The following is a 27977-nucleotide window of genomic DNA, read 5'->3' as shown; positions in this document are numbered from 1 at the left end:
CGAGGCCGGGCGCCCGGGGAGGGCGTGATGACGTCACGACGCCCCGGTCAGGGCCTGGGCGCGGCGCGCGAGCCGGGTCGTCGCTATGGCGATGAGGAACAGCCACCTGTCCCGCCCGGGCCGCGGTCCACCTGTGGCGGCGGGCGCCGCGGGGAGGAGCCGCGGCCCGCGGGCGAGAAGGTGCGCTCCGGCGGCGGGGGCGGCCGGAGGGGCCGGTGGGGCAGGACGCGGGTCCTGCGGGCCTCCCCTCGCCCACTGGGGCTGCGGAGCGCATGGCCGGGGCCGGGCCCCCGCGCCTTCCAGCGCGCCCGCCGCGGGCACTGGAGGAAGCAGCTGCAGGTATTACCCGCTCTGCGGAGGACGACGGCGCCGCCGAGCCGCGAGGGACTTTCCGCTGTAGGAAGTGCACCCTGAAGGTCCGCGTGGCTTCGTTCACTCTCTTTTCCCGACAGCCTCACCCCCACTTTCAAAATCAGCGCCTTCCCCTTGTAAACTCGCCTAGGGGTGAGCAAACCCAAGGGGTTACGTTTCAGGAATTTTAAAAAACCTAAGGGAAAATTGAAAAGAAGTGGGCTTTTGGTAAAAATAAATACGAAAAGCTAGCTAAGAAACGGGTAGCGGTTGCCTTTTAATAGAGGAGTTGGGTGAGAAACTTCCCTCTCTGAGTTTGGATTTTTAAACTAGTTTCTTTTGTATTCTTCCCTGCCCCCTCCAAATACTTTTTTAAAAATAATTTTAAAAGGAATTATAAAGATAAACTAGAAACACAAGTACTGGGTGTGGGCCTGCTGTATGTAGTTAAAGGTGCCTCTGGGCACCGACATCCTGTTCCTCTGCTCCCCTTACTGAAAATCTTCACCAGGAAATAGCCCTTCTCCCCTTCCAATTTAGATATCTCTTCTCATCTTATTTTGGGGGGACACATTTCCAGAGGCTGCGCTGGGCCAGATTTCTCACCCAGTCCTCAGTTTAGGTGGGCATCCAGTGACAACGTCTGATGGGCCTGTCCTTTCGGTTAATAACTGATCCTTTGAATACCGCCTGGCACAGAAATAAACAGCCTGATCTCAGTGCCCTCTTTCTGTTCCTTTTCTGTGGAAGTTTGACAAGATATTTCTCATAGATAAAGAGAGAATCAGTAACTCATCCAGTCCCATAAACTTCTAGATAGGAATAGTGCAGGGTCTAGAACTCAGATTGCCCTGGTTTGTCCTCCCACAAGCCTCCCCACCACCTTTCTCCATAATAAATGACATCTGTCCATTTTCACATTCACTGCAGATCCTAATCTGATCTAATGACCTCTCCCATTACATGTTTAACAAAAACTGGGAAAGCGGTGTGTGAATCTGAAGTAATAGATTCTAATGTCGAGTAACTTCCGGTCCTCAGAAAAGCTTTTGAAGAAGATTCCTTGGAGTGGAGGGTTGAAGATCATTCTAGCAGCTTTTGTTCTGTCTTGGAGACCCACTCCCCCAACATACCATGTAGGTTAGGGATCTCCAGGCTTTTTTAAAAACCAGACTTCATAAAGGAATTTTTTAAGAACTCAGTATCCCCATGTTCATTTTTAAGTTGATACCTAAATTTTCCATCATAAATACTTATAGAGACTATAATTTCAGACTTACTGTAAGTTTTGATATTTTAAACTAAAACCATTACATCATTCTTAAATGCAGCCAATGGCGTCCAAATACCCCCAATATTTGGTGCCCATTTAAAAATATATGAACAAAACTTGTCTTTAATAGAAATTGCATATATTTTTTCCTCTTGAATTCCTCCGTTCACTTTCCTGGCAAAATTTTATCCTAATTAGTATATTTGTATATACTAATTTTGTATATACTAATTTATATGTACTACAGTCTGCTTTAAAGACTTCAGTCATCACTGTCACACTTCTTTGCAACAAAAACAAGTATAAATTGATTACCTGTGACAACAGACTTTAATTATTAAAAAATTGCTTTTGAGTTGAATTGTCATTACAGTTACTATTAGCACACAATTTATGAAATGACTTAAATATATTATGCTTTTTTTGTAACTTGAAAACTGAAAGTACAATTTTATTGAAAATGCATCTCAGAAATAGGATTTCTCTGCAATTTACTCAGGTATTCATGGATGAATATTACCTAATAGTTAAAGGAGATAAGGTGCAACATCAATTCTTTGCCGTTTTTTTATTCCTATATACATGAGCATTGAAAAACTGTTCACATTGTGATTGGATAAGGAACAGATTTATTACAATGGTATTTCTCAAGTCTTTGCACTACTGCTAAATTATGTCAACAATCATAATTACCAGAAGTATTTTAAAGTACTTTGATCTTATTAAAAGCAAACCACTGAATTTGGAAAAGGATTTGTTACCTAGTCACTAGACTCAGTTTGAATCATATAAAAATGATTATTTGTTACTTTTCACTCAGAAAAAAAACCTTGTTAGGTATGATTTTCATACTCCTTTGTCAGTACAACTTTTTTAAAATAAAATTCTTGTTATATGTTTTCAGGATATTTTTGTTAAAATATTAAAGTACAGATTTGCTTCAATATGGAAAACACCTGCCATTTACAGAATTACCCTAGTCAGTCTTTATTTCAAACCAGTCTGCCAAAGATAACTTACTGTCAGAAAAAATTCTGACTTTATTCTTCAATTCAAATAAATAGATTACTACTCATTTTTAAGAGTATTATAAAAGTCACTAGGGGGGCCTTCTTGGTGGCACAAGAGGTTAAGTCTCAGCACTATAAAGCTGTCTGCAGCCACTGCAGCACAAGTTCATTCCCCAGCCAGGGAGCAGAACCACATGGCACAGCAGACCTCTCCTGTCTCTCCCACTGCTCCCCTCAGTAGTGTATTTCAGTAGATCTGCCTGTTCTTCTCCCCACTCTCTCTCTGGTGAATCCTCTCATCCCCTGCACCTCTGGCCTGTACCCCAGTTCTTGATGCATAAATAAATATTTTTAAAAAGTCACTGGGAAATGAATTATTAATAAAACCAATCAAGGTTAAAACTACATAGATCTAACATTAATATGACAAAAATTATAAAAACAAGATAGTGCTGTTATGTAATTTGGAACAATGCCATGTAATGTATAGCTAAATTCATCAAGTTATTAAGTGAGTAGTAGGAGAGAAGGTATGTTAACCCTGGCAGATGTGGGTATGTGATTATACTGAACTCTGATATTCAGCTCTTGGGAACCATTAAAATCATGTCTAAAAATCAGAAATAATTCCAATAAATTGTTAGACGTCATGATCAACTTTTCCCTATGTATTCAATAAAAAAGAAAGGTATGTGGTGGGTTGAACAGGTAACAATTTCATATTTTGCTGGTAGGAGGCAGAAAATAGTAAATACTTTATAAGATGAAATACAAGAACTGATTGTATTGGGAATGTTTTGATATGAAAGGGAAAGACAATCCCTTCCTCCCACTCCTCAGGTTTTTACCCTGGGTCATGTATCAAGAATCATTGTAGATAAGGGATATGCCTTTCTTTTGTAAAGTAAGAAAGAACTATGGTGAAAGCAGACGTGGAATGGAGTGCATGAAAGTGCCAATTGGCTCTGGTATAGATTAGTTTTAGGGAAGATTTCATATGGAAATTGAGTATCTGGAAATTTACTCCCTTTAAACTGTCCTTAGGTTGATCTTCTTGTCCAGGTGCCCCTTGGAAAGTGTTACTTACATACCCTTGGAAAGCCTTCACATACCCCGCTTTAAAAATTAATATAGACAGGGTCTCCCTGGTAGCTCAAGGAGTTAAGTGCAGTGCTGTGAAGCTGTTGGCAGCCTCTGCAGGCTGCTGCAGCCTCTGCAGCTGCTTCAGCCTTTGCAGCGTGAGTTCGATCCCCGGCCGGCCAGGGAGCTACCCACATGGCACAGCAGACCTCTCCTGACTTGCCTGCTGCTCCTCTCAGCAGTGTATTTCAATCTGCCTGTTCTGTTCTCTGCTCTGTCTCTGGTGAATCCTCTCAACTTCCTGCATCTCTGGCCTGTGCCCCAGCTCTTGTGTGCATAAATGAATAAATCTTTTTAAAAAATTAATATTGACAGACCCATAATTCAATGGCCCTGACTATACATCGTTATAGGACATCATTCTAAGTCTCCAGGAAGTAAGGAGGAAGACTGAGTGTTTTTGGAAAAGAAGAGGGTTAAGAGAAAAGACAAAGGGCTTGTTGCCAAGTTGATATAATCATGATGGTCCTGGATATGGTCCTCAGCTCTGCAATTCTAGAGGTTTGGTTTTGTCAGTCTATGTAAAGGTGTTCTTATTTTGTCAACATTAAATCAAACTCACTGGAAGTTAATGTATAAAATAGAATGCCAATGAATTAATTTATACTCACAGTTACCAAGCAGAGTGTATTCTCTTTCCTGTTGGGAAATCTATATGGAAAGATCAATTGTAATCAGAAAGTTCCATGAGGAGTGTCAGTCTTGAGCATGGCTATTCATGGCCGTTGTTACAAGCTGTGATAGCTTGGTGCATGATGGCTGGCACATAATAGGAGCTTAGTAATTGTGGAATGAATGTACCTACTTTATTATAGATGCTGAAGGGAGAGTTTGGTATTCTGGTAGGCCAACCCAACATATTTTCACTCCCTTCTCCTAAATTGCTATATCATATAAGTATTAAATCCAATGGAATTTTATGTCAGGTATGTTTATAATTGCAATAATTGAGTTCTAGCTATTGTGTCTAAGCCTATGATTGGGATTCTTCATTTATAAGTGAGAGTGGAGATGGCTTTCCCATGCCCTATAGTAGGAGCAAATGGGAGTAGAGGCTGAATGATCTGTATTGCAGAATTCTACTTGGTGGCATTGCACTGCATGAAAAGAACAGCCATGGGCAATTCTCAGAGCTGGTACTTTGCTAGAGGTGGAACACTTACCTAGAGAGGTGTCTGAGTCCCGTATGGGCTGGTCAGCGTGTGGGAACTGTACTGTGGTGAGGAGGAATAATACCCTAAATTTATCCCACTCCTAGATCCCCCCAGGAGATAATTTTTGATAATACCTTTAAAAATAACAAAGAGACAAGCCATCTCAAATTCTCAAATCATTAGGAATAAAATAGAGAAGTGAAAAATTTGGGTAAATTTTGTCAGAAAGCCAGCGCCCACTTTGTCAAAGCTTTTACTGGCTCTAGGTTAAGCCACTGATACAGAGAAAAAGATGTCAGGCTGAGGAGTTTCATTTAGTATTTTAATAATAATAATAATAATAAAAAAAGACAATACAAAATCCAAACATTTCTTTTTACAAATTCAGATACATTTTTTTCCCCAAGTGCAAAATACTCTATGAACTGCATCATTCACTGTTTATTGTTGATTGTATAGGAAATGCTTACTATACAGCAGTGGAAGGCAGATATAAATACAATATTTTGAGATTTCTTTTGAATTTAAAAAAGCCTCCCACATGGTAATGATTATTCTCTGAAACTTCAGTTCAACTCACATAAAGTTTTCAATTTGTCCAAACTGCTACAATCTGTGTTGTCTAGATAAGCTGATAACAGAATTGGGGGTTCTATTCCCTCTAATCGCATCTTTTCTTAAAGGGTTCCAAGTCCAAATAATGACCCAAGCACAGGGTGTGCTACCTCAGAGACAGGTCAGATTTAAAGATATCTTCGCTTCCACTCTTCCCTCACTGTGCCTAATAAACCAAGCAGTTAACATTGTTTTCTGCTTATGGTCAGTTAGACTTCTCCCTTCCCCTAGTTTGCGCCTATTAAATTGAGGTAAAGCAGCAAATACAAAAGTTTGAATCCTCTGTATTTTCTGTCATTTTTTAGCTATGACCTCCTAATCCACTCCAAAGTCACCTCAAACATACATTATGGACAACACTTCTCAAATAATAAAAGTTTCATTAGGGCCAAAGACCAGGACTATGTTACTGAGCTTTCAGCAAAAAGAGCTGAGCCTCCACCACCTCACCCTGGGGAAGTCAGAGCAGTCACAGCTCAGTATCAGCCTTTGAGGATTTGTAGGCCTAGAGCAAGGCAGCTCAAGTTCAGGCTCTAGTTATTTTTTTCCCAGCTCAGAGTTCTCTCAGGTTGATGGGACGGGTCTGGCCTAGTAACACAGGAGAGGCAGAGAGCAAATGAGGGAGTGCCACGTTGCTGAGGATACAAGTGCCTTTCTGATATGCATCACATAGTCTCAGAGCCCTTTCCTAGTTGCTGATCAAGGCAGGTTTTGAAATAAGATGAACGAGGCCTCAGAGTTCTGTGGCCTTACAAGCACCCCGTCCTGCAAAGAGGCCTCTCAGCCAGTTTTTCTGTCTGACCTGTAAAGGCCTAGAGTCCCTGAGTGTTGACTCCTCATCCAGTCCACTTTACCCCTGATTTGGTGCCCCAGGGCAGGTTTCCTCCAGAAGTTCAGCAGCAGCTTTGCCTGGTTCTTTAACCCCCAACTTGGATGAAATTAAGCTTCGTGGACATTAGCAGGTCTTCACCTGCTCACAAAGATTTTCTTGACATCAGTTAAGAAGCCTAGTGGTCTATACTTTCCATACTGTGGAAATCACTTGCAGGTCCCATGGAATAAATGATTGGAGGAAGTATTTGTGTGTATGCATGGGGTGACAGGAAAGGGAACAGAACAAAGAGAACCAGAACCCAAAGGCATAAATCGGGAAGCATGCTGACTGACTTTCCAAGGAAGATACAATAGTAGAGGCAGAGGAGTCAGAAAGTCTTTCTAGTTTCTCGTGGAGAATAAGGATCGTCAGAATGGATTAAAGCAGTTTTCATGGCATTTCCTGGGAAATGGACACTTATTGAATGACCATTTCTCTGCTTTCAAGCATAAGGGCCAAGGTACGGGCTGACGGAGGTCAGGGGCTCTAGCTGTGACCCTGGCTACCTACCTCCTAAGGCTATTTTAGCTGGTGAATGGTACTGATTAGGGGAGGGGGAGGGGAGAGTCAGGCTCCTTTGTTTAGTGTTGTCTCCTGGGGGAGCAGCAGCCTGTGAAAGTCATTTAGAAGTGAACCCCAGGAGTCAGTTTGGTCGCCTTTGATTGAATAGGGCCACAGCTTTGGAGAAACTGGGAGCAAATGGAAAATTTTAAAGGCAGCAGTTGGGTCGACGCTGGAATTTATGTAGGATCTGGGCTTGGGCCTGGACTTGAGTCTTCTTCCTTTTGAAAAGCAGTAGTTGAGGAGCTAGGCTTAAAGTCAACTCCTCGGGAATGGCAAACAGAATTAGGCAGTGGACAAGGTCAGGCAAACAACTTCACGTCTGGCTAGCAGTTCTATTCTTGGCTCCCACTGCGTTGTCTCTGACCTCAGGGCCCTGAATCAGCCCATTGCCGGGAGATTTGCCTTGGTTGTCTTCTGTGTACATACCAGGAAAAACCGGGATGAAGGCAGGGGAAAGATGGAAATTTTCCCTACTTGGCGTGGAGACTCACTGGCCGATTCCATCGGCCTCTGCAATCACGAGGTCCATGCTGAATCCGCAGAGAGGCATAGGGATGGCAGAATTGGTTTAGAAAACACAGGTACCTCTCCTTCCTGCCCCACCAAGTCCTAGAATTACCATCCTACACCCCAGGTGCGTTTGAGCATTAGCCCTGGGTTACCTCAGCTGAGGGCTCTAGAGGGCTGGGTGAGTACTGGTGGAGGAGTAGAAATAGATTGGATGCTCCAGCACTCAGGGTTCATGAGATTCAAAACCGTTTTTCTTCCACTCCAAACATACACTCTTCTCTCTTGGGCAGCTATAAATAGGGTTGTTCTAATATAGGAAAAAGAAACAAAAACAAAAAAACAAAACCCCTCCCTCTAGACAACATAGAAAGACTCAAAATGATTGCACTTATTAGATGTGGACAGGGTGGGCAGAAGGCTTGCCAAGTGCACACACATTCCTCTTGCTGCCCATAGCCTGGGGCCAGAGGTAGTTGGCTTCAGGCTGGCTGCAGAGTGGGTCCTCTTTGGTGGAGCCCACAGGCCATCTGGGGCTACAAGGGAAATGCCTTTCTCACTCTGGGGTGAGGCCCAGACTGGCTTCTGGTTGGCAGCGATGTTTCTTTAAGAACACTTAGCTTGAGAAGTAGGGCTCCCCCAGGGAGCACTCAGGTGGGAGTGAGGGGGTGGCTGGGCCAGGGAAGACAAGTAAGAAGTGGGATTAGTGTTTGAGGTTGGCTTCCAATTACTCTGTACTACAGTCCTTCAGATGATACATTTTCTTTCTTCTGATTTCTTTTTTTTTTTGGAGATGCTTTGAAACCTGGTTTCTGTCCTGCAGAGCTATATAGTCTTTCTCTCCGGGAGCCACAGCGGTGCATTCAACGTGGTGATGCCTACTGCTCTTCCTCATTCAGCCGGTGTCCACTAGCCCAGTGGTGTGGGCCTACTGTAAGGCCTCCAGGATGGACCTATGCAGATGTGTAGGGGGAAGGAGAGGAGCTGTATAGATGAGAAAGCTGGCTGTGTGGGCGGTCCAGGGCGCCATCCGTGTGCCCAGAGGACCAGTGCTGGCATGCAGCCTGTAAATCAAAAGCTTCTTTGGCAGAACTCTGGGCTGTTAGAATCACCCTGGGGGGCACAGCCAGGGACAACATTTTGGCTCCTGACTAGCAAGGCACAACCCTACAATGGCAGAAGCCCCTCTCCCCACTCCCCATTCTCCAGTAGACTTTATTCCTTTGTGGGCCTTCCAAGCTGATGGCACCTGAGATGTGAGCTGGTAAAATGGGCAGTGTGGTTGGGGAGGGGTGTTCCTTCACCCCTTAGGTGGAATAGAGCCAGCACTGATGGCTTTTCCAGGGAGCACGTAGGAAAGGGGAAAACTCTGAAGTGTGTGTGTGTGGGAAAAGGCAGAGAGACAAGGGAAGGAAGCTAGAGAGACAGAAAGGGAGAGTACCTGGTCTATATAGTGATTTTTTTTCTCTGACAAGAGAGGAGAGGGTTCCTCATCTGAGGGTGGGGGCTGCTGGCTCTGAGGGCTAAGGAGTCTGGGGGCTTCAAAACCAGGGTCTTGGATATAGGGGCACTATTTATAGGGCCTCAAGAAGCTGGAAACTTTAGAACGGAGCAGCTTGATGAAAGATTTTGGCAGCATCTCCTTGTGCTTCTCTGTGTACTTGAAGTAGTTCTGGGGGTGGGCCAGCACTTCAAAGAAGGCCTTGATGAGCTTCTTGTCCTGCAGAAAACGGCAGGTGGCAGTGTCAGCCTCAGTGTTGGGGTGGGAAAGAGGAACACCAGGCGCAGCTCAGCAGCTGCCCTTCTTGAGGGCTAACAGGCGTACTCAGAGCTGACCTCTGGATTCCCTTCCCCACTATCTATCTGCTCTTTCTTTAGAATTCCAAAGCTCAGTCAGTGGCATGTCTATCCATCCATTGCTCAGATCCCAATCTTTGGAACCACTCCTGACTCCTCGCTTTGGCTCACAATCACAGAAAATCCTATTGATTCTATTTTCAAAATATAGCCAAGGTCTGACCACTTCTCCGCCCTGTCCAAGCCACCATCATGTCTCACTCAGACTGCTGGAGTAGCCGCTTAACTCCACGCTTCTTCCTCTCCTTGTCCCTCTCCAGACGGTTCTCCCCGACAGCAGCCAGAATAACTTTTCGTTTTAATTAGCGCATGACCTTTTTCTGTTCAAAAACATCTCTGGTTTCTTTTATCAACCAGCAAAGCTGAAACCCTGACACGGCCCCTAGGCTAAATGTGATCTGCCCCTCCTGTCTCCTACATCCCACCCCACCCTCAGACACACCCTCCTTGCTCTGCCGAGCCTCACCGGTCTTCTCAAGGTTCTTGAACATGCCCCACTGTGCCCGTGCTCTTAGCTTGAAGTGCTCCTCTCCTGACCCTCTAACAGGCATCCCTTCAGCTCCCTCAGATGGCTTCTCGGAGGCCTATTCTGACTACTTTGGTTGCAACAGCACTGTGGCGTGTGGAGCACCTACTAGACTCCAGGCACTGTGTACTGGGGCTCAGATCTTTTGACTTCTAGGCAGTGTTCTTTCCTGTACATTAGCTGACTTTTAAAATAAGATGTGGGGGCCTCCCTGGTGGTGCAGGGGTTAAAGACACAGAGCTGTCAAGCTATCGCCAGCCACTGCAGCACAAGTTCAATCCCAGGCCAGGGAATTAACCCACATGGTGCAGCAGACTTCTCTTATCTTGCCCGCTGCTCCCCTCAGCAGTGTATTTCAGTAGATCTGCCTGTTCTGCTCCCCACTCTCTTTGGTGAATCCTCTCACCCCCCGCACCTCTGGCCTTATACCCTAGTTCTTGTATGCATAAATAAATAAATCTAAAAAAAAAAAAAAGAAATAAAATAAGATGTGGGGCTTCTAGCCTCTCTTGCCCACTTTAACAGAATAGTGTACTGCTCATGCACTGGGCTTCCACAGCACGACTGAAATAACGTTCAGATGCTTAAAACACTATTTAAAGTGCATTCTGAAATGGTATCCTTTGCAGTCTGCAAGTTCTAGAAGTGTTTTGTCCTCATGTGTCTTATTTAGATGCTAATGGAAAAATTATCAGAAAACAACTTTTTTTCCCATTGATAATTTGTGTAAGATAATACTAGGACTAGTTGAAGTAAGATTTTCTTCAAACTAGGTCCACAGACCCAGATGTCTAGTCTACAGTGTTGGAAACATTTCCTTTAAAAGATGTCTATACTGAATTAATGCTGAGAAACTCTCTGCTAGATCACCTGCTTTTCTGTGGAAGCTGGGGAGGACTTAAGGGAAGGAAGGGACTTAATGCAAAAGTATCCTTTTGTACCTCATTTCCCTTATATCTCTTGGTGGGAAAGGTGGGGGGTGGGTGTCATCTCCTCATTTTCCTTTTCTCTTCCCCCAATGCATAAGACAGTGTGGGTGACACTGCAGTCAGATGGCTTGACTCAAACCCCAGCTTTACCACAGGGCAAATTCTGACTCTTTGTGCTTCAGTGTTGTCATCTATAAAGTGGGCACGATGAAGTACCTACATCACACACCTATTGTGTGGATCAAGTGAGGATATCCAGGGAAGCACTTAGCATATTGCCTGCATGTGGCTACATGCTCATTAAATGCTGGCTGTCATTTCTGGTGTTAAGAGTCACTCACCTTTAAAATCTCCTGGTGGTTTTCAGATGCATAGAGCCGGCCATCTCGCACAATGTCTTCTACCAGCTGCTCGTAGTCCTCTGCAAATCAACCAAGAGAAGGCTTAGGGGTGCACCCTTTTGCTCCCCTCACGCCCTCTGAAGACCTTTGGTTTTCCCTTTCTCACCCACCTCCCCGCTCTCCTGCCCTTGCTCACCATCATAGGTCACATAGGGGATCTGGAAGCCACGGGCACTGTTGGCCTCACTTGTCTTGAAGTTGATCCAGAGCTTCCTGGAACGAGCCGTGAAGGCGATTGGGCGCTCATAGGTCTGGCAGGTCTCATAGGTGGTGATGGAGGATGGGGAGGCTGGGAAGGCAAGCGGCAGGTTAGGAGAGCAGCAGGGCCGCTCCCCAAGCCTTCCTGGAGTGAGGGCTGTGGGGGGAAGGAATCATGCTGCAAGACACCCTTCCTGTGCATGCACCCCCTCCCCCCATGCACATATCCTCTCCCACTGCCCAGGGCTGTCCCACAGCTCCCCTTGGACTTCCATGCACTCATATAGTGTAAGAAATCTGACATTTAAATGAACGGGATGGCAGAAATGCTAGCCAGGAAAACGACACATGTGCTATTGTAGGAGTTTCTCCACTGGCTGTCCAAACCCCATTCCCCCTCCAACAGGTAACATTCATTGCTCATTTCCTTCATTAGCTTCTCTCCGCCCAAGGCCTCCCTCTCCACTGCCCTAATTCTTCCCATACCAATCCTCTCTCTCCCTTCCGACCAGATTTGGGCCACCCTTCCCTAGCCCAGCTCTGCAGCCACCCACAGTTCTTTCTCATGACGAGGACATCCCCACATTCGTCCTCTGATGGCAGGAAGATCTCGGGTACCACGATAAGGATCTTGCGCTTGGGTGGGGGGTTGATGTTCCAGACGCACTCCACACCGGCTGGGTAGTTGCCTGGGTAGTTGGGGGACTCGATATAGCCAGTGAACTCACCCAGCTCCCCACCACACTGGCGATCTGTAGCCAAGCCCCGGTGGACAGAAGCAAGAAAGAGAAGGGAAGTCAGTGGGGAGAAAGGTCGGGGAAATGGAAGAGTTCTGAAGTGGAAATCAGACACATGTGGGCAGCTGCCTTCCAAGTTCATCTGTTCTCCAAGTTCTGCGTCCACCTTTCTTCCTGCCTTTTTAGTGCCATCTCATCTCACTTCACCTGTCTGCCTCCTCCTTACCTGTCTCTAGGGGGAGGGTACTAAGGGCCCAGCTCCAGCTTAGCAACTGGGCCTGAGATCGAATGGGTTGGGAGAGATGGGAGATGGGATTTTCCTGCTCTGCTACCCCCCAGCCCGGCCCCACCCTCTTCTTCCCATGCCCACTGCTCCCAGGCCTCTCTGTCCACTTCAGTACAGCCTGGCCTGCCACGTACTCTTGCACTGGGCCACACTGGTGGAGCCGTCGAAGTCAGTGCTCGTGTTTCCTGGACAGCGGGTGCAGAAGTTCTGACGGAAGTCGGGCTGATAGGAGCCCATCGCGCAGCGGATACAGCGGTGAATGCTGGTGTTGTAGTAGTGCCCGGGAGAGCACTGGACTGCAGGCAGGGAGGAAAGTAGGAGTTAAAAGTGGGCGAGTGGGGACTGTGGCTCATGAGTTGGACAGGGCACACTTCTCACGGGGAATCAGAGATTGGAGACCTTGGAGTTCCTGCCAGAGGCCCAACCTTTCCTAGTCGTGCCGGAATCTAAGCCCAGGGAAAGCCAAACTTGACAGACTGGTTGGCTGCGCAGGTCCCTTTCTTTCAGGAGCCTAGTACAGTGCCAAACTGTACAGAATCTCATTTGGGATATTGAGGGGAATGTGCCACCAGTCTCCAAAGTGGAGGGTAAGTGGGACTGTTACTCATTACCCGAGTCCCAAGTTTGGGACAGGGTGGGGGGAGGTCAGGACGGGTCCTGTGAGCAGGATGAGGTGGTGGTTGAGACATCTGGGCCTTTCCCGTTCGGGGGAAGATAGTCGGGAAAAATATTTACATCTACCATGGAGACTTGAAGAGGTTTTTGGGGAAGTAGTTGGAGTTGAGGAATCCCCTAGCGGGGTGAGTAGCCCCACTTACCTTTGGTGTCACAGTCTTGGAAGGACACAGCCCCCTCGTGCTTGGTGGTGAGTCCTCCACCACACGGGAAGCACAGGGTCCGCCCTGCTTCAGGCTGGTAGGTGCCGCGTGGACAGGGCTGGCAGGGCTTGAAGCCATCTCCCGAGTGGTGGCCAGGTGAGCACTGACCTGCAATGAATCAAGGACCCAACTCTGATGGGGATGGTCCTGGCCACGCCCGTAGGGTCACCCAGTCTCAGGGGACAGAGGCACACAAATAGGACGTTGACTAGGAGAGTGGCCTGGAGCCTGGGCCTGCCCTTGGGAAATCCCATGCCCATGGGCATCCCAGTGCCCACCCTACCCCACTCTGTGTCGTTTGTTCCCCTGGCACCTGCACACGTGGTGACGTTGGTGGCTCCAAGAGGCCCGTGGGCATCACTCCCAGGGCAAGGGTCGCAGGAGAGCTGCCCTTCTCTCTCCTGGAAGGTGCCCGCTGGGCATGGCACACACTGCTCCGTCTGGCCGTGGTAATACGTTCCCTGCGGGCAGCTGACTGAGGGAGAGTCGGCCGTGCTAGCCACCCACCCCCCCTATTTCCCACCACCCAGGCCTGGGACTCCCTTCCCACTCCCCCAGATTCAAGGAGAATCTCTTTGGGAACAGACAGAATCCTACTTTGGAGGATCTGGGACCAAAGCCACATACAGGAGGGTTGGCGGCCCCACCAGGTAGCCTAGATTTCAGCCTGGGGCCAGGAAGGGAGGATGATGGGTCTTGGCTGCCTCACAATTTGAGAGGTGCAAATGAGGCCGTGAAATGTCTTGCTCTGAGTCAGGCCCAAGCCAGGCCTTCCCCTCTCTCCTGCTCCCCTGTTCCCCAGCAAGCTCCCTTACCACACTTGACCCCAGATCGGTGTTGTCCGGGCCTACAGGCCTCCACCAGCTCTGGTCGCTCCCCAGCTACCATGCCCGGCTTGTGAGCCAGCTCATAATCAAGGCCTGCCAGGCGCAGCAGGAAGCGGTCCTGGTTGATGGATTTTCTGAGCATCTTCAGGGACCCTTTCAGCCGCCGTTCCATCCGCTGACGAAGGCAGGTCAGTCCACAGCCCGCTGACATGAGTCAGGGAAGGAAGAGAAAGCATGGTGGTGAGGAAGGCAAGGGAGCAAAGCTAGGAATCAGGAGGGCCGCAGTAAGAGGGACTGGCTCTCCTGGGCCTGGCATTCGGCAGGCTCTGCCCTGAGTCCACCGCCCCTTCCCTTTGTTGCTGAAACCTGTGGTTTCCCCATCTCTGCCCTCCCCTTCCCACCCTCCTCCCAACAGCGCCCTCAGTCCCACCTGTGGTTTCTTCGGCTCTGACCTCTGCCTCCAGTTCCAGCGTAAGTCGAGTGACTTCCTTGCCTGGAGGGGTCCGGGCCCTCCGGCCCTTGCCCTTCCGAGAGGAGTCACACTTGAGGTGGATGAAGGTGACCTGGCAGTCAGAGCAGGGGGCACCACCTGGGGGAGAGGCCTTGTCAGCCCCCCCTCCCCCGGGTACCTCCTGGGGTCAGGGAAAGTTCTTACTTCCAGCTCTCACTTTTCCACCCCATCCCAGGCAGACCTCACCGGATCTCTGACTACAGCTGTCTCAGTTCTTTTTAGGTCTAGTCTAGTGTAATTAAATGGTGGGGCTTATGTCCTAGGACTTCCTAGGAAAGCCTACGACTGCTTTCCCCCCTCCTTGGGGTATAGAGTTCAGGAGCCAGTTGGTTTTTGGAGATCTTGCTAAGCAGAGGAGCTGAATGGTGGGAAGGGTTGTTGACCAGACAGCCCATTGGAGTGGGGTCCCCAGTCCAGACCTGGCCCCAGGATTCTGCTGGCTTCCTCCATTTTGCCTTTATTTCTCAGGTGCAAACGGCATTTGGCATCCTTGATCTTGAAAGAGGCCCGCTGTTTAACCGATAGCACTGCAGCCTCTAGAGGGATGGTAGAAGCTCAGCACAGCCTGGGGGCCCCGTGGGGGTGAGGGCTGTTGTGGAGGGTCTTAAGAAGCTAGACAGTAAGCCAGGGGCTTGGTTAGAAGCAAGGATTATGGAAGCCAAGGGACTCTGATGTTAGGGTAGGATGAGGCAAGGCAGCAGGACTCGAGAATTACAGAGCAAAGAAGGGGATCAAGGAAAAAGGCCAGGGACATTAGTGAAGAAGAGAAATAGGGGTTAATAGGGCAAAAGAGCAGGGTGGGAACAAGGCCCGTGGGCTGGTGCTCACCATGGCAGTGGTTGGAGCTTGTGCTGTTCCCACTGTGGCCAGCTCTGGCAGGAGAGGCCCTGGGGCTGGGGGTGCCACAGCTCACCGTGAAGCCATTCTCAGACTCTGAGAGAAGGGGGCAGTTACAGCTCTGGCCTGCCCCCGCAACCCCCATGGGTGGGAGGAATCCAAGGGGAGCTGAGAGCTGCCTGAACAGCCAGCCCTTCCTTCCTGCTAGCCCTCCCACACCTTCCTCTAGGTACCTGGCAGGAACCGGGCTCGCGAGGGGCAGGTCAGGGCACAGGTGTCCTTCTTGCCAGAGCGGTTGCAGTTGAGCATGGCTTTCGAGGCACCAGAACTGCTCTGACACTTCATGGGCTCTAGAAAGGGGAGAAAGGCCTGAGGAGGAGAGGGTCTTTGTCTCCCACTCTCTCCCTCAGTTGGGTAATTTGGAGGAAGAAACTGAGACAGATGCAGAACTGTAGTTTCACATGGAGACTGAAGAAGGGAAATGCAAATGGTTATATTCAACTCCCGGCTCCGGCTCCGGGGGTGCTCTCTACCCTCTCCCCGCTCTCCCCCATCCCCTAGTCCCGAAGCTACAGCGGCGGCTTCAACCAGCAGAGGGCGCTGCCCACCTGTGCAATCCTTGCCGTTCCAGTGCAGCCTGCCCTGGCCTGCGGGGCAGGTACACTGGTAGCTGCCCGGAGTGTTGACGCAGCCAAAGCGGCAACCTCCCCGGTTGATGCTGCACTCATCCACATCTGGGGGGAACAGAGACAGAAAAAGGTGAGGGCGGATTAGAAGGCAGGGTGTGGGCAGGGGTGAGGACCTTTGGTTAGAGTTCCAGTAACTCTAAGACGACCTGAGCAAAGCTGGCCTGAGGGGAGCTCAGACCTCAGGCCTCTTTTGCTTTTCTCTGTCCCCAGTCGAAAGATTGCGCAATTGAGATGGGGGTCAAGCTAATGAGCTTTTTTTTTTTTTTTTTTAAAGCTTTTTACTACCCACCAGTGGGGTGTAATTTCAAAGCTAAGAATGGGAGTCAAGGGGCATTGATGAGGATGGAAGATAGAAATTCTGGAGACAGGATGCTGCTCCCCAATACCCTAGTCTCCCAGTTGTCTTACACCTGGGAATTGCCCAGCGCCACAAGCCAACTCAGGGACTTGTTCAAGTGAAGGGTAAAGTCAAAGGGACTGGGGGACTGAGATAGAAGTTTGCTAGCTTACCCCCACAGTGGGTGACACCATACAGCAGGTAGCCATGATGGCAAAGGCACTGGAAGCTTCCTGGCGTGTTGACACATATGTGGTCACAGGTTCGATCAAAGGAACACTCATCTATATCTAGAAGAGCAAGAACTCAAGCTACAAATCTGTTGTGGGGTTCTTGGCCCTAGGGTCTCTTATTCACGTGAAGAACCCAAACGAGAGGCCCTGGCTCTCCCCTCTTAACTTGAGAGTTCCTACTCATGGCCTAGCCTCAGGATCAGCAATTCAGCAATACCTACCCACCCCTAATGCCCTTCCCTTGGAATCCTAATAGTGAGGGACTGTAAGATCTGGTGCCTGTGGATCAGGGCCCCCATGTGCGGTTAGGCAGGTCAAACCCTTGGCTGCCAGGGACATGCACTGGGGTGAAATCCATCACTTATTGCCCAGCCAGATGCCCAGCAGAGCTGGCCTGCAGGTACATCTGTAAGACTCTTTGGAGATTCACAGTATCGAGTTTCTCAGACTCTTGCCCTCTGGCCACCTTGAACCTCTCTTACCCCCAAGAACCTCTCCCAAGGCTTTTCCCTTTGGCCCATGGTGCTCACCCTGGCAGTTCCTCTCATTGATGAGAAGCTTATAACCCTTCTTGCAGCTGCATTCGAAGCTGCCAACTGTGTTTCGGCAAATATGGTCACAGCCCCCATTGTTCAAGCGACATTCATCTATATCTGGGGAAGTGGGACAAAATAGAGAATTAAAGGTAATGCTGAAGGCTGGGAACAAACAAGGAGACAAGATTCCTCTTTCCCTCACAGAGGCAGGGAAAATCAGGACAGCCCTGGGCCTGCCCTTTCCGTGTCCTCTCTCACTCTCCGCTTCTCCCCTGGCCAGGGGCTCTGTGGCCATTAGTAATACCTTCTTTCCTGGGACTGCACCCTCTTAGATGGAGACAGACTGGAACTAGAGTCAAGCTCTCAGAATTGCCTGGAGCAGGAAGTAGATGAGCATGACCTATAAGTCAGTCTATGCCCCTCATTCTTCTACTGACAGACCATCTCAAAAAGGCTGGTGGATGGCATTTCTCTTTTGCTGACCCTTATCCCTACCAGTCACAGGGCCCCGTGGTAGTGGGAGTGTCATAGAGGTAGAGATTCAATGGGGCAGCCCTTCAGAGAGGAGGAGCTGGGAGAGGGGCCTGGCAGGGAAGACCTCCAGGAGAGCCAATGAGGCCGGGCAGCTGCTGGGGGAAGGGTGGAGGCCAGGCAGGGAACTGGACTGGGAGAGGCCTGGAGAGCCTCAGGCCTGAGGCAGCTTTCAGCACTAGAAAGGGAGGGGGTGTGCGCGGGTGAGCGGCTTCCTTCCTGAGGTCAAGTTCCCCAAGCTGGTGGCAGACAGGACCCAGCCTACTCACCCCTGCTTAGGGGAGGGGGCAGGGAGGGCAGCCTTCCACTTCACTCTTAGCATACCTGTCAACAGTCCTTCCCAGCAGGAAACCTCTCAACTCTGGCAGGCTGACCTGCTGCCCCAGCCCTCCCCCATCCTCTCTGCCAGCTGTTGGGCCAAAAGACACAAAGAAGGAGCCCAGTTCTCCTTCCAGGCCCCACTCCTGTGACCAGGGGACAGACCTGATGAATCATTGTTTTCAGTACGTCTCCCCTCCGTTTTTTCTTCCCACCCCACACCCCACTCCACCTTTCCCCCAGACCTAATTAAAAGGAAGGGAAATAGAATGGATAGTATTGGAAATTATGCCATAATAATAGCTAATAGGTGCTGTTTTAAGTAGACAAATCTAATGTAATATAATATAGCTACATGCAACTAATTTAATCACTTAATCCTTACAACATGCCTTGGAGGCAAACACCATTATTGTGGTCAAACTGAGGCACAAAACCACTAAGTAACTTGCTGAAGATCACGAAGCTAATAAGAGGGAAAGCTGGGCTCTGAAGCCAGGTAGCCAGGCTCTCGCATCAGTGTTTCTAGCTGCAAGTCACCCCCTGACCAGCACACTCCTTTCTACCGGGAAGTCTGGGGGATGTGGGTTAAGGAGGTTACGGAGCACACCTGTGACCTCATGCACACAGGGCTCAAATATCCTTCCAGACTGAGGAACAAATGTGAATGGCACATTCATTAGCCAAGAGGGCTAGGGGACAGGACTGAGCGTAGGGAAAACAGGTAAGGTAGGAGCTGAGGGCACTAAAGGATGGGCCAGATTTTTGTACCCTTGAACCGAGATGGGAAAAGCGGGCAGGAGACAACACTTAAGTCATGTCCTCCTGGCTAGGAGAGTCTCCTGGGGCCTGAGGGGGTGTGATCCCATAATAGCGACTCTGCCCTACTTCTGGTCTCAACCTCAGGCCTTTATGCTCCGCTCCTGCCCTCTGAAAGCCATTACCTTTGCACGTCTTCCTGTCTGGCTGGAGCATGAAGCCCACAGGGCAGCTGCAGTGGACGCCAGTCGCTGCATCGTGGCACTTACTGTCGCAGCCGCCGTTGTTGACAGCACAGGTCTCTGTTTAGGAGGGAGGCAGGGAACGGCACCCGGGTTATGGGCCTGGAGAAGTCCCGAACTCAGAGGTAATGAAAGCACAGGGGGGAGTGCTTTCATTACGGGCCAAGGGAAGGCCAAGGGAACAGGCCAAGGGAAGGCCCCTGGCTGCTTCCCTCTGCTTTAGAAGAAGCACGAAGCGGAGGCTCCCAGCCCCCTTCCCCCCATCACTCCCAGCCCCCAGCCCCTCACAAGTGCAGCCAAGCAGTTCACTTCCCTGCCCCCTACTTGATTGAAACAAGGTGGACAGCAGTGGGGCAGGTACAAGCCAGAGCTGTCAGGCAGGAATGTGCTGAGGGGGTGGAGGAGGTGGAGAGGGGAAGGCGCAGGGAGGGATGGGAGCTACTTAAGGGTGGTTCTCGCCGCCAGGGAGCAAGAAGGGACAGATAGGAGTTTCCTCCACTTTACGGCTGGCTGTCTTGGGTGAGGGGGGCTGGGAGAGCCTGGCCAGAGAGAGCCTGGTGACTCCTAAGACAGCTGGGGGATGGCCCTCCATTCATCTTCCCCTTCCTCCCTGCCCACTTGCGGGAAGAAAGATCCAGAACTGAGTGCTCATCCTCAGAGGAGGCGGCACGTACTCGCTCATTTCCCAGTCCCTTCCTGGCTACTTCCAACTCCTTCCAAGCCCTCCTTTTTAGTTCCAGATGGAGGTAAGCTGGCCGTACAGTTGTCATCTTACTCCCCTAGCGGGGTGATACCATCTTGGGGCAGGAGGGGCAAAAGGCGAACAAGAATCCAGAGAAGGAAGAGCACAGAAGGTAAGTCACAGAGTTAGACAACCTCAGAGCTCAATCTCCTCACCAGTAAGTTTTCCCTGTACTAAGGGGTCAGAGTGGGGGGGGTGTATGTGTGAATCAGTGACACTCTCCCTATTTTTGAATACAGAGCAGGAGAAAAACAGGTTTAAACTGCAGCTCAAGAGAGTCAAGTGATCGCGGGGACTGTGGTGGAAAAGGGAGCCATCCTCTGGGGGGCCCAGACTTCCCCCATTAGAGAGACAAAATCCCGAGGTCTTCACTAGGGAAGACAGGAGAGTTGTTCTCAGAATCAGGGGGGCTGAGAAGAACTGGAGACAACTATCACCTGGAATCTTTGACCCCTAAAACTCAGGCATAACCCTTGTCACCAAGGACAGCAGCAAGGCCGGGACTCCAGCAGAGGGCTAGCTCTGCCTGCAGGGTTATCTTCCAGTCCCTCAAATGCCCAGGTTTGAGAGTAGACACAACGAGGTCTCCTACGGGCCATTCCTACCTCAGTCTCACTTGAAGTTTCACAAGATCATGGGAGGAAGCTGGGCAGGAACTTTGAGCTCAGACCCTAAGCCAGCTAAACTCCCCCCTCACCCAAGTGCTCTTAGGATAAGAAGTCCCCCAAGCCCCGAATCAGGGATAGGGGAACAGGTCCTGTGCCAAGTCTAGGTAGATTGGGAGGGATCTAGGATGGGGAGCAGCAGACCCGGCATCATGTCCATCCAAGGTTGGCCAGGGAGCTGGGCATAGCTGCCCACCCATGGACAGCGTTCCCCTGGGACTAGGACAGCAAGGCCTCAACCCTTTGCTTTCCAGGATGCGGTATTAAAACCTCAAGTTACTCTGCCAGGTGCTTACTCGATGCTCTACATACACCATCTCGGTCATAGCAGCCCTGAGGGAGAACACTTATTCCCCCTGTTTTACACAAGAGTAAACTGAGAATCAGAGAGGAAGTAGCTGGCCTGAGGTCATCCATACAGTTAGAAGGTGGCAGAGCCAGGATTCAAACCTAGGTCTGTCTGAACTCAGATGTCATGCGCTTAACCTTGTGGTGGGAGGGAATGGTGAGTGATGCTAGGGTTGTGAGCTAATGTGGGTAAGAACCCAAGGAGAACCCCCAAGGAGAGGGTAGCAACTAACCCTATCCCACCCCCATCTCAGGTGGCACAGTGGGTGCAATGGGTAAGGTGGAGCTGGCTGGTCTTTATCTGTGCAGATAATGCAGAGAGAGGGAGGGGAGCAGATGGTTGGAAGAGGTGAGGTGTTAGAAGGTGGGTGTGGAAGGAGGTGGAAGGAGAGAGCAGGAGAGAAGGAGAGTGACAAGGTCAAAGACAGACAAAACCAACCCAAAGGCTCCTGGGCCAGCTCTTAGGGACTCAGGTTCCTGTCATCCAATGGGCCCAGTACCCAAGCTGCCAGGGGGGCCCTGCTGGCAGGCTGGGCCAAGTGGGCATGCAGTTAGTGGGAACCCCAGCGAGTTAGCCCTTCCCCTAGCAAGCCAGTGAGAGCGAGCGGAGAGAGCAGACATATTTACCATTAGAAACGGCCTGAGGGGGGATGTGCTGCTCTAGCCGCCTTTCCCCTGTTTGACATTGCGAAAAAGCTGTTTAGATGCTGGGCAGGAGCCACTGTGGCCCGCCCCAGCCTCCTCCCGCCCCTTCCACCGCCCTGCAGGCCCACACCACTAACCCCGAAGGATGAGTCCTGAGACTCACAGCAGCTCCACTCCCCAGCCTTGTCCTGCCTGGTAATCCTCAGAGAAGCCAGACTCCCACCAAGTGACTGATGGGAAACTAAGTCTCAGAGAGGGGCAGTCTTGGGCTGGACCACACAGCAGGCCAGAGGCAGAGCTGGGACGCAACCTTAGGTCTCACGAGCTGCCGAGTCCCAAACCTCCAGGAATACCCCTCACCTTTCTGCTAAACCAGACTGTCCTCTCAGTCTCCCCACTAAGTGTCTCGGTGACCCCAAACAATGAAGGTTCCTTCTACCAGGGCTGGGGGGAGAAATAAGATGTAGGGCAGTATAAAATGAGTTCTGTTGCAGAAGGAGAGGACCTGGGAAAGAACATAGCTGGGAACTCTAGAACGACCTCGCTTGTTCTCGGCTTCGCTTGGCCCAGGTAGTAGAATGGGTCGGGATTAGAGAAGAGCTCAAGCTTACTAGGGGATTTTCAAAAGCAGCCATGCCTGGGACTATCTGAACAGAAAGTAAGAAACCCGAGGGCCCCAGCCCTCACATCCAAGACCCCAAGCTCTGTCCTGGTTCATGCAGCTTTCCCTTGGGGACTGCATGCAGTTTCTTTAGGGAGATTCTGGGGCTGTCTGAGTGTGTCCGGGGTGGTGAGAGGGTGGGGAAGCAGAATGATTCAATTTATAAAGAAAAAATGAAAAGAGCTGGGATAAATCAGCCTGCAGAAGGCAACACGAAGACCTACACATCTTCCAGGGTTTTGGAAGGGTTAGTTCAGAGGGAAACATGTAGCAGGAGAGATTTTCCTTAAGGAACTTTAGAACTGTGGGTGCAAGACTTGGAGCAGGTACCCGAGGGAGACCTTTAAGAGCCTCATCTGCTCCCCTGTTCTTGGTCTGGGAGAAAGGCAGCACTGTCCGCAGAGGAGTAGGGCTCTGCATGAGAAGGCTCTTAAGCTGAGTGTCCTCTCTTTGATGCACATATGTATGGAGTGACATGTTCACCCTTCCCGTGCCCACGTGCTGCGGTCCACGAGATGCTGGCCATCCGCAGACATCTGTGCCCACAGAACGAGCTTACCTGGCTCAACAAATAGCCTTTCCCCAGCCAAATTCTTTTACTTCCTACTTCTCCAAGGGGACACCTTGCCCCCGATCTTACTCAGCGCTCTGTGAGGACACAGTAACTCTCCTCCTCTAAAGACCTGAAGACTGAGGGAATTAGGAATTAAATGAATTAAGGAATTGAATGTATCTATGGTACTGGAAGATACTGGAGTTAAGGCCTAGCAATTCAGGAAAAGGTGTTATGAAAGCCCCAAACTAGGCTGGAGTTGGTGAGAAAGTGGGAGGGCCGCGCTGAGAGGGTGTATCACTGGAAGGTGGGGGGACAGAGAAGGAAATGAGGGGCCAGGGCGAGGGCAGTGCAAAGGGAATTTACAGGAGAAGAGCAAGGAGAGAGAGGATAAAGAAAAAGATACCTGGAGTTGAAACCCCACTTGTCAGCTCAGGGTTGATTGTTTCCAAAGAGCGCCCTGTCCCACCCTCTTGCCAGAGGCGGGTCAGTGGGCTGTGACAGAGCCCCTCACTCTACTAGTCAACCGGGCAGACCCGCTGCACTGTGCTAGCTCTCCTCCTGCCTCAGCCAGAGCCTCGGTCCACAAGCACCTCTGCTTCTTATCCCCAGGCTGGCAACACTGGATCCCAGGAGAGAGGCTGGGGAGGCTGCAGGGGTGGGGCAGTGGAACCACAGACAGGAGGGGAAGAGGGCCAGGGAGCCCGTCCATCTCTGAGCTGTCTCTTACTAGACCTGGCACTGTCAGGGTTGTCAACATGCTCACCAGCCAATCTGCACCCATCACCTGCCCCCCACAACCCGTGCTCCCTGCCCCCCGCTTCCCAAGGGCCCCTGCCACCACCACCCTCCCAGGAGGACTGGGTTCTCCTCCGGCCTCACCCACCGATGCACGTCTTCCCGTCGGTATGGAGCACAAACTTGACATGGCAGCCGCACCGGGGACCCTGCTCTGTGTCGTCACACGTGTGCTGGCAGCCGCCATTCCCGTAGTTGCATGTCACTGTGCAGAGAGGGCAGGAGGCTTGTCAGCTGGCTTCGCCCGGAGCACCACAGTTCTCTGTAACACTAATACTGGCCCTGGGCCTCCCTGGTGGCGCAGGGGTTAAAGACCACACTATCAAGCTAGCGCCAGCCACTGCAGCACAAGTTCGATCCCCAGCCAGGGAGCTACCCACATGGCGCCACAGATCTTTCCTGTATCACCTGCTACTCCCCTCAGCAGTGTATTTAGTCCGTCTGCCCGTTCTGTTCCCCACTCTGTCTCTGGTGAATCCTCTCACTCCCTCACCTCTGGCCTATACCCCAGTTCTTGTATGCATTAAAAAAAAAAAAACAAAAACAAAAACACTAATACTGGCCCACTTTTCTAGTGCCTCTCCCAGGCTCCCTTCTCCTGCCACTTCTTGCTCCTGAGGCCCAACACCCCTGCTCTCTGTCTCCCCTCCTCCCCCACTGCCATCGCAGTTATCTCACATTTACAGTCCCGTTGGTTCTTGGTGAGCTCGAAGCCAGGGCGGCATTCGCAGGCAATCCCCCCTTTGGGCGTCTCCCGGCAAATGTGCGCACAGCCGTGGTTCTTGTTCATGCAATTCATTCCTTCTAAAAGGGAAGAAGAGGGAATGGATGCTGCATACTTCGGGGCACCTAGAGGAGAGGAACTGCGAGGGTGGGGACTGAGAAGTTGGGAGAATTCCACTGAGGCTGCAACTCAGAGTAGACTGACTGTCCCCCTCGTGGCCCTAGGTGCTGGGTGGCTTCAGGATGCACCCAGAAAAATATAAGACATTATCTCTTTCCTCAAAGAGCTTACAGTCAAATTGGGGAAAAGAGAAATAATGATCAAATCTATAATGTGAGTGGGGAACAATTGGTATGGATAATTACACAATTTCATTCAACAATTATTTATTAAGCTCCCACTACAGGCAGGGCAGTATATTAGGCGTGGGGGATACAAAGATGAATAGGTTAGTGCCTGCCTTCAGGGAGGTCAGTCTAGTTGGGGGGGGGTGGGCAGAGTCCTTGGGGCTGATCACAAGACTCCCAGGGTAGCCTCAATCCAACTCTGACCCCAATCCCAAATGAATTCTACCAGATTTTGCTTTAACACAAAATATCCACTGAGCCCTCAGGATGTGATGGGGCTGAGGGACAAGAAAAGGGGGCGCTAGTGGAGTTGGGTAGGGATGGCAAAACCTTGGGGGTACTGAGGGAAAGCTCTGGAGCAGCAGATGGACAAGTCTGGGGAGCGCAGGGCGGGGCTGACCTTCTGGCCGCTGGATGCAGGTGTGCTGGTTGTCGCTGAGGAAGAAGCCTTCCCGGCAGTGGCACTCATAGCTTCCCATCATGTTGACACAGCTCTGTTGGCAGCCACCGTTGCCCTCGGCACACTCATCCACATCTGTGCAGGACAGGTGGTGGGGGAGGCGGTGGGGTGTAGGCCGGGGTCCAGGGTAACCCTGGGACTTCAGGGCCCAGGGCTGAGAGCAGTCTTAGGAACCCAACAGCCCTTCCCAATCCAAGACCCAGCTTCAGTCAGGCTCATCACCAGCTAGTACCCCACTGCTCATGAAGAGGTCACCCTAACAGTGGAGCTGGGGAGCTAACCAAGCAGGGAGGGGACATTTGAACTTGGCCCACCTTGGGGGGACTGGCCTCCCTCTCCCTCACCCACTGACATTGGGTCTGAGGGCAGAAATGAAGAAAGAAGACAGAGCAAGAGGTAGAGCAATGGAGATCAAGATGGAGATTGGCCAGGGACAGGAACCAGGGGCCTGTGGTTGTGATGAGCCCAGGGGCTCCAAGGACCTGGCCAGTGGCTTCGCCTGCAGGGGAGCTATAGCCATGGTGCTGACGTCGTTGGAGGGGCAGAGTGGGGAAAGGCCATGAGCTTCAAGTCCTTGCCCCGCAGAGACCATTTCTGTGGACAGACCATGGCCCCATCCTCTCTCCCCTCCCTCCATGCCTGGGCTTGCTGCCATCTTCCCCAGCCTTTCTCCTATTTTGGTTTAACAAAACAAAGTCTGGTAGCTTGGCAGGGAGGGATGCGGGAAAGCTGCCAGGCCACACCCCAATCACCACCCAAAATCACCACCCCCAGGTCCCAGAGCCAAGTTCTTCTTGGGGCTCCCACTTCAGTGCCTCCACTTGGTCTCTGTACTGCCTCCCATCCTGAGCCCATGGCCCTTCTCGGTATGCAATTTTCCAACAAGCATCAGAAAGATTGGTCCTCAAATGGAACAGCTGGAGTCTGGGTTCCAGGGGGCTTCATCTGTCCCCTCTTCCCCTGAAACCTTGACCTCTTCCCTTCTGGCCAATGGCAGAGCAGCTCTGATCCTGCCTGAGAGATGCCCCTGTCGGGGTGAGGCGGTACACTTTCCTTCACCGTGGCGTGTCTTTGCCCCACGCCTCATTGCATCCCTGACTCCCCATCTCTGTCTTCCCACTCTACCCCCGCCTACATTCCGTTCTCTACTGCCCCCTTCTAGCTCAGCTCTGTCACTCTCTTCCTCTAGCCAAGTTCTTTCCTCCAGTTCTGGGGGTGGGGTGGGAAGAGGACTGAGGCCCAGGGTGTAGATGACTTCCTATGAGTTCCCCTAAAAGTCAAAGGTAGGGCTGATACTTTGAGCCCCAACCCTAGGGTGAAGGTGAGAGTGACTTTTGCTCCCCCTGGACACTCCATATATACTTGTTTTCTTATCCCTCTGGCAGGTTCTCCCTAAAACACTTATAGGGAAACTAGACTTGGAGAGAACTGGGGGCTTAGAGCAGTCAAGGGCAATCGAAGAACCCAGAAGCTGATGTTCATTGTTCTATAAGCAACTCATGGTGAAGGTCCAAGAGTCAGATTCTCCTTTCAAAGCAGACCCCAAAGAGACCCTCACCCTCATGGGTAACTGGGTAGACAAGAAGTGAGGTCCTGAGCCTCCCCGGTAGAGCAGTGGTTAAGCGCTGGGCTGCAAAGCTGCCTGTGGCCTCTGCAGCGCCGCCGGTTCAGTCCCCGGTCACCGGCAAGGATCCCACATGGCACACAGACCTCTCCTGCCGTGCCTGCTGCTCCCCTCAGCAGTGTATTTCGTCAGTCTGCCTGTTTTGTTCCCCACTCTGGCTCTGGTGAATTCTCTCGCCCTCCCACACTTCTGACTGTACCCAGTGCTTGTATAAATAAAATAAATAAATCTTAAAAAAAAAAAAAGTTAAAAAAGAAGTGAGGTCCTTCCCCAGTGGCTACTGTGGTAAGAGAGGTGGCTGGGGCTGGGGGGAAGGGTCCAGCAGGGATCAGGGTTAGAGGCCCAGGTTGGGAGCAGAAAATCCATAAGCCTGGTCCAAAGACAGAAAGCAACTGGGTTTTGAGGCAGCTGTGTAGTTAGGAGGTTCCCCTAGGCCAGTAGGACCTTAGGTAACCCTATATGGTCATGTGGGGGGTGGGAGAGCAGCCTAACCTATTTTTCTGGGTATCATGTCTCTTGCTTCTCTTCCTTTGTCTTTTATTCTTCTAGTCTTTTTATTTTGGCACCAGAGAAAAAAGGTTTTGGGAAAGGACCCCTGGTTTCACATCTCATAACATTTCCTACTGTAGGGTTCAGTTTTTTTTAGTTGGGGAATAATGTGACTTAATCCCAGCAATTTTCCAGAATGATAGAGACCAAAGTCGAGTTTAATTCCCTTAGAGATTCTCTCTCTGATCCAGCCAAAGGAGATCAGGTCAGAACGAGAACTCAGAAGTAAGTAGATGATGAGCCTGGAGATTGCAGAAGAACTGGAAGAAAACCAACCTTTAAGTGTCAGCAGCTCCCCGGGGCACAGGGGACCATCACCGTCTTCATCAACAACACCCTCTCATTTATTGAGGGTCTACTACGCGCTAAGGATGGTGCAGGACTCTACACATTACTCTGGTAATCCTCCCAGCAGCCCTTTGAGTGGCAGGCTGAACCCCCATTTTAGAGGTGAGGAAGCTGAGATGCCCAAGATGAGCTGATTTCCCAAGGCTCCACAGATACTAAGCAGCAGAGCAGGATCTGTCTGGAGCCAAGTCACCGGCCACTGCGCTTTGCCCCTCGTGCAAAACCCACGACTGTCGCCGCCCAGCCCCGGCCCTGGCAGCACTTCCTAGCAGCATCTGCTCCGATGTTTTTCACGCAGCGGGATTATTTCAACCAGTGCCCCGCCTCAGAGGGGAAGCTGACTTTGTTCTCTATTTTGTGGGAATGAAGCTTTTTGAGCACTTTCCTTGGAAG

The 27977-nt window shown here is 50.6% G+C and overlaps 1 protein-coding gene and 1 long non-coding RNA gene across 5 annotated transcripts in view; one reads left to right on the top strand and one right to left on the bottom strand.

Moving 5' to 3' along the window:
* Positions 1-331: 331 nt before the first annotated feature.
* Positions 332-27893, top strand: LOC129146452 (uncharacterized). The gene is made up of 3 exons (XR_008553202.1): positions 332-416; positions 19855-19974; positions 27428-27893. It is a non-coding gene; the product is annotated as an uncharacterized LOC129146452 (long non-coding RNA).
* Positions 8068-27977, bottom strand: part of SCUBE3 (signal peptide, CUB domain and EGF like domain containing 3) — a 35624-nt gene continuing 15714 nt past the window's right edge. The window contains exons 4-23 of one of the 4 annotated variants that reach the window (XM_037519562.1): positions 25004-25138; positions 24211-24336; positions 23621-23737; positions 21503-21550; positions 19064-19180; positions 17265-17387; positions 16675-16791; positions 16084-16209; positions 15709-15825; positions 15467-15571; positions 15058-15174; positions 14558-14716; positions 14116-14331; positions 13614-13775; positions 13241-13408; positions 12557-12718; positions 11954-12151; positions 11338-11490; positions 11142-11221; positions 8068-9208 (exon numbers count right to left, since the gene is read on the bottom strand). In XM_037519562.1, coding sequence (XP_037375459.1) covers positions 9059-9208; positions 11142-11221; positions 11338-11490; positions 11954-12151; positions 12557-12718; positions 13241-13408; positions 13614-13775; positions 14116-14331; positions 14558-14716; positions 15058-15174; positions 15467-15571; positions 15709-15825; positions 16084-16209; positions 16675-16791; positions 17265-17387; positions 19064-19180; positions 21503-21550; positions 23621-23737; positions 24211-24336; positions 25004-25138 — 2696 coding nt within the window. In that variant the 3' untranslated portion in view covers positions 8068-9058. The remainder of the gene's footprint in view (positions 9209-11141; positions 11222-11337; positions 11491-11953; positions 12152-12556; positions 12719-13240; positions 13409-13613; positions 13776-14115; positions 14332-14557; positions 14717-15057; positions 15175-15466; positions 15572-15708; positions 15826-16083; positions 16210-16674; positions 16792-17264; positions 17388-19063; positions 19181-21502; positions 21551-23620; positions 23738-24210; positions 24337-25003; positions 25139-27977) is intronic. The other 3 variants (XM_037519564.2, XM_037519563.2, XM_037519565.2) reach the window with 3 other exon arrangements.

This window comes from Talpa occidentalis, unplaced genomic scaffold, assembly GCF_014898055.3.
Source record: "Talpa occidentalis isolate TD23 unplaced genomic scaffold, MPIMG_talOcc4v2.1 talOcc4.2, whole genome shotgun sequence".
In the NCBI taxonomy this organism is placed as follows: Eukaryota; Metazoa; Chordata; class Mammalia; order Eulipotyphla; family Talpidae; genus Talpa; species Talpa occidentalis.
The sequence above is the reverse complement of the archived record's forward strand: the minus strand, read 5'-3'. Positions and strand labels throughout refer to the sequence as shown.